General features: G+C 43.6%; 1 protein-coding gene across 12 annotated transcripts in view; it reads left to right on the forward strand.

The window, feature by feature from the left end:
• The window catches only part of ABI1 (abl interactor 1), a 96,255-nt gene that overhangs the window by 81,669 nt on the left and 3,033 nt on the right, over positions 1-11,553 (forward strand). For 4 of the 12 annotated variants that reach the window (XM_083704957.1, XM_083704962.1, XM_083704961.1 and 1 more), the window contains 3 exons: positions 2,859-3,035; positions 6,092-6,178; positions 9,672-9,857. In XM_083704957.1, coding sequence (XP_083561083.1) covers positions 2,859-3,035; positions 6,092-6,178; positions 9,672-9,857 — 450 coding nt within the window. The remainder of the gene's footprint in view (positions 1-2,858; positions 3,036-6,091; positions 6,179-9,671; positions 9,858-11,553) is intronic. The other 8 variants (XM_083704967.1, XM_083704963.1, XM_083704966.1 and 5 more) reach the window with 3 other exon arrangements.

The raw sequence follows: 11,553 nt of genomic DNA on the forward strand, positions 1-11,553 counted from the left end.
TTGTTAACTAATGAATGTATACATCCTGGGTTGTGTTGTGTGCATTTGTCCTGCTACAATAATAGAAGCTTGGGGGTTTAACCAATCTAACCCCAACTAATTTTTTTCTGTGGTGAAAGCCTCTGAAAGTTTAAATATAGATACAGGAGTCTGCCTTTATAGGGAGTGACACCTATTCCAAATAGCCTACTATTGCCTGTTACAGGCATAGGCAAACTCTGGCCCTCCAGATGTTTGGGACTACAACACCCATCATCCCTGACCACTGGTCCTGTTAGCTAGGGATGATGGGAATTGTATTCCCAAACATCTGGAGGACCGCAGTTTGGCTATGCCTGGCCTATTATGCTATTAGGCAGTACCTTCCCAAGGTCTCAGGCAGAGGTCCTTTCTAGCCTTATTGTACAAGATCCTTTGATGAGGATGTGCCATAGATTGGGCCTTACGGGTGCAAATATCTGCTCTGCCGTATGCATCACCCAAATGTACATTATGTACTGGGGTGAGCGACCTTTAGTCATTTTTGCAGTTTGCCGTTAAAACAAAAACCAAGAAAACCTCTGATCCTGTGGCCCACTGCTATGTGCTTAAATTTACAAAGCCAGAGTGCCTAATTTGTGTTTATGTAGCATGTATGTCTGTTCCAAAGCAGAAGAGCACCTTGCATTACAAGAATCTGAACAACTAGCAGGCACCAGGTGGTGTGCCAGAAATGGGCAAGTGCCTGTGATCTGTTTTCTTCTCCCCCAAATCCACATTATGCATTCAGAAAACTTGTTGGTAATGTGGTATTCAGAATAATTAAATATAACCAGTTCAGTGGGGCACAGATCCTACTTCAGTCTTGTGTTCAAAAGTAACTTGTGTAGACCATGTGTCAATTTCACACATTCTTAAGTCCTTGGATATATCGCATAAATGTGATATATGTGCATAAAGCACATTGGGGTGACCATGCCTTCTTTTGATAGCTTGCCCTGAAGTGGTGAGCAGTGCTTTTTACTACATTTAGCATGTATTATAAATTAACTTGAAATTGGACCAGCAGCGTGGGTCTTAGCCATAGGTAGTCTTGTGCTTTCTTGAAACCACACAGCATTTGACTCTCAAAGTGCAACTTTTAAAACTTGTTAACTTGAAATGTTTAATTTAATCCAGGGAGGGGAAGCTGTGGCCCCTGAAAGCTTTTGGATCCAGGACCCCATCATTTCTCGCCAATAGGGCCATTGGCCAGGGATAATGGGAGTTGCAGTTTGACAACATCTGGAGGGCCACAGATTGAGCCTCCTTGATTTAACCAGGTGTACCTAATAAACAAGGGATGCAGGTGGCGCTGTGGGTTAAATGACAGAGCCTAGGACCTGCTGATCAGAAGGTTGGCAGTTCGAATCCCCGCAACAGGGTGAGCTCCCATTGTTCGGTCCCTGCTCCTGCCAACCTAGCAGTTCGAAAGCAGTTCTGGCGGGAAGGTAAACGGTGTTTCGTGCGCTGCTCTGGTTCGCCAGAAGCGGCTTTGTCATGCTGGCCACATTACCCGGAAGCTGTACGCTTTCTCCCTCGGCCAATAAAGCGAGATGAGCACCGCAACCCCAGAGTCGGTCACGACTGGACCTAATGGTCAGGGGCCCCTTTACCTTTTACCTAATAAACAGAATAATGGTTTTGGTTGGGACTCTATATTCAGTAGCACGATACAAGGCATTGACGATTTGTATTGTGTTAGCATTGGTCTTTAGCATGCCTTTGCTTTCACAAACGTTAAAAGCTGAAATAACTACTAGTTATGCAGGCACTACTCATACAGTTATGCTGATTGCTTTACTGCAGCCTTTCCCACCCTTTTGCCCTCCAAATGCGATTGAACTCCAGCTCTTAGTAGCCCCAGCAAGCATGGTTGATGGTAGCAATGGGCAAGGACCATTTGTAGAGCATCAGGTTGAGGGAGGCTGCTCTGTAACAGGCAGACAGCAGGAGGATGCTTTTTGCTTTGACATGAACTTGAGAGGCTTTGACCCAGATAACACTGGTAAATGTTCTAATACTAGGTGAAATAGAGTTCGTATGACCTAATGGTATGCTTTACGGCACACATACACCTGTTCAAAGTAATGATGTGTTTGACTGTCTTAACTAAGACAGCTTTAGCAAATGAGAGTTACAAGTTTCACTAGTGAATGTGGACTTTTACCTTACCAAAGAGAGAAAACTTGCATAGCTAAGTAGATAACAACTGATAATCATTGTTTATAGCACTTCCCTTGGGCAAAGTTTTTACCTTCTTCATTGATCTGAAACCTGGGAGACATCACATTTTGGATTTGTACTGAGGGCTCCAATGTGTTAATGATGTAAACTCTATGTGGGACCTCATGCCTTCTGTTTTATGCACAAGAAGAGTTCAAGGGCTAGTCCATTGTTTTTCAGAACACTAGTCATACTTGTAACAGCATGGAAGAAATAATGTCCGCTATTTGTCCAGATAATATAAAAAGCAATACATTTATACTTGTTGAATTCAGTGTAGGTAACAGGATTCTATCTGCAGGACATCCAGTAGCTCTGGAAGCCATGAGGATCAAGTTTAATGAAGTTTCAGAGTTTAATAGCATTGTGCATTTTCAGAAGTTAAAACTATAAATAAAGAAGAGTAAATTTCAGCCCTGCCCCTTCAACATTAAGTAGCTTCCTTCCAAATCTTCTGCTCCATCAATTTTCCTCCCTGGGGTCTTGGGGTTCCATATGTTTTCTGTGCTGTGGGCTTTGTAAGTGCTCCCTCCTGGTTTTCTGCACTCTCTCCCCAAGTGTTATTATTTTTGCTTATCTCTTTTTGTTGGTTCCTTTTGGTGCCTGCTTTTCAGCTGCTCCTGGGTCAGCTCCTGGTTCCCAGTATGGCACTATGACCAGGCAGATATCCCGACACAACTCTACCACTTCTTCGGCCTCTTCTGGTGGATTTAGGCGGAATCCTTCTGTGACTGCCTCGTTTTCTGCTCAGCCTCATGTTAATGGCGGTCCTCTCTATTCTCAAAACTCAAGTAAGCTGCTGGGTTACTACAGAGCCCAGAACTCCTGGGGTCGCTTTTGTGATTTGATAGCTTTGCATTTCTCTTGATTTATCTATAATTTGGTGACTAAGGTCTGGTTCAGATGAAACAAGTCTGCACGCTTCATCATAGTCTCTCTGTTCTCTTTCATCTGTTCTGTGTTTGGCTTTGACACTTCTGTTGTGGTTTAGTAAATCACTGTTTCCTGTTCCATCTGAACCAGAAAACTGTGGTTTAATCTCTTATGATTACATATCAGGATCCGGCCATGGTTTTATTAGACCAAGAATGTTACACCTGAACTGGGCCTAGAAAATACACACAGTATATTTTGCTAGATAATAATTCGTTTGAAAGAAATATGTTTTTAAACTAGGAGTGAATGTGACTTGTGTTTTTTTCTCCAGCACTGAATAACTGTCCATGGTGTTGGAAGGACTTTCCTAAAAATCTTGTTTAGTTTCTCTCCCTTTTAGCCTTTTCCTTGTCCCCAGCTTCAGCTATAGTGTTTTTGTTCCTATTATGATCAACTATAAATTATCAGGGAGCCAGGTTAGAAATCTGGCCCATAACCTGGAAGAGTAGTCCTCCTTTCCCCATTCAGACAGCCACCTTTAATGTTCCTCCCTGTTTATATGGAGATGTTACATTTGAATATGGTATAGACACTTGCAATCCAACACATATAGTTCACGATTCAGACTACTGATTACCATATTTTGTGGAGGAGATCAGCTTTGCAATTTGGGTCTCTGAATATTGGATTGTATGCGCTGTAGCTGAATGCAGTGTCCCCATGTACGTGTGGTTCACATCAGATGTTCAGGAACACTTTTGTTCCCTTCTACGCATTGTACTGCAACATGCGGTGACGGACCTATTGTCTGATCCAACCCCATTGTGTTGAAATGGTGAATTAAATTTGCACTACTAGTTAGTTGGCTGCCTGTCCATGTTCAGAGGTAAAGTATGTGAAAATACAGAGAAACGGTCCTGTCACGTTCAGCGGGTGGCTTTCAGTAGGACAGAAATATCCTCGTGAAATGTCCTAATCATTTTAGCATTTTTGTTTTTGTATGTGTTTTTTTGTATTGCCAGCCTTTGTTCAAGTACAGGCACAAGGCCGATATATGAGTAGTGTGCCGTGCTTTAAACAATAGCCTCTAGCCACTAATTTTAACTTGTCAGTTGTTTTCATCCTTTTCTGAAACTTAATGATTTAACATCCCAGTCTTGACAGTATAGCTTCCAGGTTTCCCAGTTCCCTTGGACTGCATTTTTCATGCCAGGCACAGACCTAATTTGTAGCATTTGTGGGTAGAGGAGAAAGAGAATTCAGGAGGTGGTGGGGGGATGGGACTGGAAGTGAGATCTCTTCGAAACAGTCCATCATGGTGTGTTTCAGTTACACTGGCACATAGGGGAGGCTAGCTTGTTTCAAAGTTAACTCGGCGCTCAGATTTAATTGTCAAAAGAGGAATGCTGAATTCCAGCATTGTTTAAAATTACTGCGTACTTGGCAGTCTAGAACCTGTTTCAAAGTTTTGATCCCTGTCCTCTACTACTGTGCTGAATGTGGGGCCTTCGAGATGCTTCGAATCTAGATTGGATGAAATGCTAAAATAAAAATGTTCCCATCCCCTGAAAATTCTGGCCCCGTCCTGCTGTCCCATCTAACTCCTCTTGAGACCAACATCTTGATACACAGCTTGCTCTGGTGGGTGTGTATTCAAAGCTCATTTCAAAGGTGAAATGGTCCCTTAATTCTGTGTGCAGCTCAGGCCCTGGCGAAGTGGACTTTGAAGGACTGGTGGCATGGCTGTTAATGAGATAGAACTTCTGTCTCCATCTGATGTAGATGCAACAGACTTTGTGAAGGCTTGCGGTCATGCACATGCAAGACTGGGAACCAACACACGCAGTCAAACCTTGTTGGCTATCCTCACAAGTCCTTTAAATTACCTCTTTTCCCCTTCCCATGAGCCTAAGGAAGGAAGGAAATTTGAAGGTCCCTCTGCAGAAGACTCAAAACACAGATTCAGCGCTATCGGCTTGCTTAACATGCCATTGTCGTATTTTAAACATGGGCCTTTGCTTGGCCTTCAGGATTCTCTGTGCTCTTTGACTGCCTTGTCAGCCACAAGGATCTTTCCTGGCGATGCTGAACAGATGAGCACAGAATCCTTGCTGTAAGAAGCTGAAAACCAGGTAGCTTCATCCTGCACCATTCTGATACCCCTGGAATGCAATAAAAAATGAAGCCCTTTACAAATATGTCCCATGAAGCTTGACTGATAGGCAGAGACAAAGTCATTTTATTTTTAGGGATATGCTGACATGTTTATTTGCTAGTTCTCTTGAATTGTGGATTTTCTTGAATTGCAGTTCAGCAGAAAAAAAGCCATCTCTTCTGAAAACAAATTGCTTTCCTAAAAGCCTTCCTGAAGGCATGCGCAAAGCTGCTTCAAAATATAAAAATATAAAACAATGTAGTATATTCAGTCTTACACAGAAGGGTGGGGATCCATAGACAAATCACCTCCGTAACCATTGCCGTTTTCTGGCTTGTTTATTTCAGTTCTCGCTGCAAAGCAGAGCTCCTATTGAGCTCTTTCCCATGGCATTTTACTGTGAAAAGTATCCTCTTGCTAAAACACAAATTGCACTTTCCCCTTATGAGCTGCCAGTTCCTGCAAGATTTTGCTGCAGGATGTCAGGACGTCTGGATTTAAAGCAGGAAGAAGAAGAGTTTTGTTCAAATCAACAAGTGAAACCTCTGAAACAGGAAGTGTGGATTTTAGCCTCATCCCTAGTTGGCCCCCCCACCGCCCCTTAATGGAGTTGCAAATTGGCTAAAAATGCAGTTCAGCAGAGGTTGTATTGCTGGGAAAGCAAACTTTGAAGGAGGTCCTGCTGTGTGCATTCCTGTTGTTCATTGCATACCTTGTTTTGTGGTCCATTGTTAATGACAGCTGCTTTTTGTTTTTGTTTTCCTTTTCCTGTATCTGTGTTTACTTCCCCGTTTATGGCGTGTGTGTCGCTTCCAGTTTCTATTGCTCCACCCCCTCCCCCTATGCCTCAGTTGACTCCACAGATACCTCTCACAGGCTTCGTGGCCAGGGTGCAGGAAAACAGTAAGTTTGGCAGCTCAGCTTCTCCAAAGAGTAGAGCCGGTTCTCTTTCTCTCTCCTAGCATGCATGGTTGGCCAGTCAGGCTCTTTCCTTTGGTCTTTATTGGGTGTTTTTTTGGGGGGGGGGGGGGGCGGGAGTCGTTTCATTTGTTTTCTTTCCTCTGTGAGATGCTAACTCCATCTTTCATTTTAGTGCCAACATGGAACTGAAGGGGAGTGCCTTCTCTTCTGGTGTTTTTATTTATTTATTTTGGCATGATGATTACTAACGGCATTTTTGGAACTGGCTTTTCTCAAAGGGATATGTATGTGTGCACCTGGTTACCCTTGTCCCAGAAGAAACAGTTTTCTTTTTAAAGAGTTCAAAATGCAGTCTGGAGACTTGGTATGAGATTAGCTACAAGGGAAACAGCACCAGGGAAGGCTGCATAGTCATCAAGGTAGTCCCCCCTGCAAACTGGTGAAATCCCCAAACTTATATTTTTGACTTGGGAGAGCCTCACAAAAAGGCATCAAGGTTTAAAAAGCCTTTATTTTGCAACCCACAACAACAACTCTGGGCAATCCTCCGCAAAAAAAGCGCTCAACACTCTGAGCCATCTCCCCCCATTTTCTTAAATTTGAGTCCCCAAAAAGTCTTATACATGGGGGCATCTTGTACACAGAAAAATACGGTATATCTCAGTTGTGTCATCCTATGGTGGCATTAGGCAAGTGAAAACACTTCTGCTCACTGAAGGGTGGGCCTCTCCAGTTTTCACCAATCCCTTCAACATATTGCAGCCCTCTGAGCCATATCCCTCTCTTCCCCCTCACCCCTGGCTTTTCTATACTGTCAACGCTTTCTGGAAATGATAAACGAAAGGTTCCACCCTGGTTGAAGGAAGTACTGATAATCCTCTGGGTTTTTTGTTTTTTTTTAGGAGTGGGTTGTGATAGTGAGATGCTTTGTGCATTTTTAAAAATTACTTTATACTCCAGTTTTTAAAATAAATATAAGAAGTGATCACCATACCCTACCCCACAAGAAACATTCCATACATATACAATGCTAATAATACAGTCAAACATTAAGCAAGCTGGTAAATAGTATAGAATTAATTACATCAGCTGACACTTTGTGCATCTTGAGATATCCCTGCCCTAGTTTTGCCAATATTGCAACTGCAGGGTTGAGATTGGATGGATTACAATTTTCCTGGGCATTCCAAAGCTGAAACCAGCATGTGAAGCCGCAAAGGGAGCCTGTATTGGCTTATATGAAATACAGATGTGAAGAGTGCACTTCACGAAGCTTAAATTAACTGTGGCTAATGAGTTCTGCTCAGTGACATTCTAGAGATATGGAATATCAGGGCATGCATTTCATATTTCAGATCAATCCAAGCAATTAGTTTTGCATTTCCCCCGCTACAACATTTTAAAAGAATGAATGAACGGAAAATGATTAGGCATTAGTGCCATTTAAAAATTTGACCACTTAAAATCTCAGTAATTAAATGAAAGGGGCATTGAGACTTCAGTTTATTATATGCCTTATTTGGTGTCTCTTCATTATGCTAGCTTGAATTTGGGGTGTTTCGTAAAACACACAGAGGTATCATTAGTGATATCACTGTATCTGCTGAAAAGCTTTTTTTTCAGGGAAAGGGAGGTTCTGATTTAAAAGCACACGTCAATACTGAGGCTCTTTTGTGCAATGAAGATTTTCATTAGCTGGACAAAACCAAGAATGCTCTATTCTGAATGAGCATTATATTTTGTTCTTAAGCTAAAGAAAATTGTGGAATGGGCATCGTTTCTCTTTAAACCCCCTATGCCAGTTCCATATGAAATGGATCCAGTCCAGAAAATGTTACAGTTTCATGTGCATGTCTGTCTCTCATGCTCAATGGATTGGACCAATAAATTATGGGGTGTAACCCGTTGGGAACGTTGTCTAGTCTTGCATTGGAAAAGCTGTTGTATTGCAGCAAACACATCCATTTCAGTGTGGCTTTTGCGGCAGACGTTCCCAGAGGGACGATGGGCCTATTGTCATATAACACAGCACTGACAACAACAGCTTATACTGCTGCTTACCTACTAAAGTCAGATTCTGAACAGGGTTTAGATTTTGGAGCCCTGCTGTTCCAGCACCTGTTGCCCACCCACATGCCTTTAGGATGCTCACAAGCAAGGCATGGAAGCGGTGACCCTCTAGCAGCTGGTATTCTGAAGTATTTGGCACAACAGCAGTTGGGCCAGGAAAAAAAATTATTATTATTATTAATTATTAATTATTTATACCCCACAATCTTCTCACCCGGAGCCCCAATCTTTGTGCGCTCATGCTAAGCGATGATTAAGCTTAGTGTTACGTGAGAACTGAGCCGCAGCCACTTTGTTGTGAAATTCTCTTACTCAGAATGGCATCTGTTTGTGCATGGTGGGGTACATGATTGAGAATATGCAGGATTCTCTCCCTGCAGGGTTAGTCTGCAGCACTGCAATGAGGCTCCATAGAGAGTAGGTAGCCATTCACCTTCTTATTAGAGGATGAAAGTGCAGGAGCTCATCTTGCACGTTTACTGAGACAGGCCTCTCTTCTGGAAACTGGAATGGGTCCAGAAGAGGGTGACGGGTCTGGAAACCCAAGTCCTATGAGGAAGTTGAAAGAGCTGTGTATGTCTAGCCTGGAGAAGAGGGAAATTAGGGGGCAGATGTGACGGCAGTCTTCAAATACCTGAAGGGCTGGAGCACAGATGATGATCAGACTTCTTCTCTGGTGCGCTGTAGGGCAGGCAGGACTAGAACCAATGGGTGGGAACTGAAGGGTAGCAGATTTCAGCTAAAGTGTAGGGAAAACTTCCTATCAAGAAGATACTTGCTCAGCAGTGGAACACCCTGTCTTGGGAGATGGGTGCTTCACTGGAGGTATTTAAGCAGATGCTGGACAACATCTGGTAGGCATGGAATGATGCCTTGCAGATGCTGTACAAATGACCGCCAAGGTGTGCGTCAGGCTCTTGATTCTAACTCCGTCCTTGATTCTGTTCTTATTGACATCAGTGAATGCTAAAAGGGGATATAACCAAGCCAGGACTCTTAGCGATGGCTCTTTCTCTGTTTTTCAGGTACTTTGCTAACCCAGAGCAAAAGTAACAAAATTGTCTTGAGCCCACACACAACATGATTGATAACGGGCTACAATATTCAGCACCCTTGGAATGTGTAGCTATTGAGTGAATTCCCTTCCTGTTCTCTGCTAGCGTGCCGCTTATGATGCCTTAGAGTGTCTGCGTGGAAAACGGCACCTGTTGTTACCTGGCTGCTAGAAACCTGCAAAGCTCATCTATCATAGCATTTTAACACGCAGAGCTTTTGTTTCTAATCTGTGCATGGTACGGGTAGTGCATGCCGTTAGCATCTGATGGAAGATGTGGGTCACTGATCATGTGTTTACTTCCATTTGCACAAAATCTAACAAAGGTCCTCTTTTCCACTGACTTTCCAGTTGCTGACAGTCCAACTCCACCTCCGCCGCCGCCTCCCGATGAGATGCCCATGTTTGATGACTCTCCGCCGCCGCCACCTCCGCCACCTGTGGATTATGAAGACGAGGAGGCTGCGGTCGTGCAGTACAATGACCCGTATGCAGACGGCGATCCGGCTTGGGCACCTAAAAGCTATATTGAGAAAGGTAATGGGCAAACACGCTTGTGCCTGCAGCAGATCAGCCCCTTAACAGCAAGGCTAAAAACAAGAGCCTTAACCTCCAAATCCCAATTTCACTGCAAACATGTTGTGCATCCCTGTATGAAGCCTTATTCTCACAGCCTCAATATATCCCCCCTCTCCGCCCCATCTGCAAATCTGCAGTATGGGGGACAATAATATTGACCTATCTTATAGGGTTGTTTATACAAATTACTGAGATGATGTTATACAAAGGGAAGCACTGCGTAGGGCACAATGCAGCAATCCCTTTTTTAAGTCACCAGTTCCTGAACTACTGTGGTCACGCTCTCCCAGTCCACAAATGGCATTTCTAGCAGCTGAGGCTACCTGGGCACCCAGTGACAAAGCGGGTTCCAGAAGCACCCCCCAAACTGTGTACCTGCTCCTTCAGATGAACTTCAGTCTTGTCTTGGGCAGACAATGGATAAGTTTCTTAGGTGGGGGAACCAATCACCCACAGTGTCTCCTATCTGGGGATAAAATAGTACCCTGTGGCACCCCATAGCATAAATGCCGGGGATCTGAAAAGCACTCCCCCACTGCTGCCCTCTGGATTTGGTCATGATCTATTGCAGCACAGTGTTCCCAGTTGCCTTTCCACAGAGTAAGTCCAGGAAGTTATCATGGTCAGTGGTATTGAAAGCTGCAGTGAGCTCAAGAAGCTCTGCTCTCTGCAGAGGTCTGCAGAAGGTGACTTAAGGGTGACTCAGTCCCATGGCCAGGCTGGAACCCAGATTGGAATAGATCTAAATAATCTGTTCTGTTTGAAATGTGTCACCATAGCTGTGCTTAGGTGCTTGTCTGAACACACTAAGGGTTAAGTGGAGAAGGGGGCAGAGGCACCCACTCTTTAGATCTTTGTCTGATTAGTGCAAAGGTTTGAAGATGTTTTCAAAGCATGTTTATCTCCACGTGCTTAGAAACTGTCTTCATGATCAGAAGCCTTTGTCTATTATCTCTGAGAATTCTTGGAGAACAGGTGAGAGGAGAAGAGACTGGAGGTGGCCAAATGTTGTCTCCATCTTCAAAAGGGGGGGAGGAGGAAGACCCAGGTAACTACCAACCAGTGAGCTTGACATCGATACCAGGAAAGGTCATAGAACAGAGAATTCAGCAGTCGGTCTGTGAGCATTTAGAAAAGGATGCTGTGATTCCTAAGACCCAGCGTGGGTTTTTTTCAAGAATTAGTCATGCCAGACCAATCTGATTTCTTCTTTTGATGGAATTACAAACTTGGTGGATCAGGGAAATTTCAGCAAGGCTTTTTACAAAGTCCATTTTACCAGCGGGGAAGCTGGTAAAATGTGAGTTGAACGAGGTAACAGTTAAGTGGATTTGACTGGCCAAACTCAAAGAGTACTCATTAACGGTTCCTTGTCATCCTGGAAAAAAGTGACAAGTGGGGTGCTGCCGGGTTGTCCTGGGCCCGTTGTTGTTTAACGTCATTATAAATGACTTGGATGAAGGAACTGAGGGGATGCTCATTAAATTTGCAGATGACACCAAACTGGGAGAGGCAGCTAATGCTGCAGAAGACAAAATCAGAATTCAAAATGACCTTAACAGATTGGAGAACTGGGCGCAAGCTAACAAAATCATGTTTGTCAATGTAGCTTGGTAGATAGTTCAGTTGGTATGAGACACTTAATCTCAGGGTC

The sequence above is a fragment of the Podarcis gaigeae genome, assembly GCF_964106915.1.
Source record: "Podarcis gaigeae genome assembly, chromosome: 12".
Lineage (NCBI taxonomy): Eukaryota > Metazoa > Chordata > Lepidosauria > Squamata > Lacertidae > Podarcis > Podarcis gaigeae.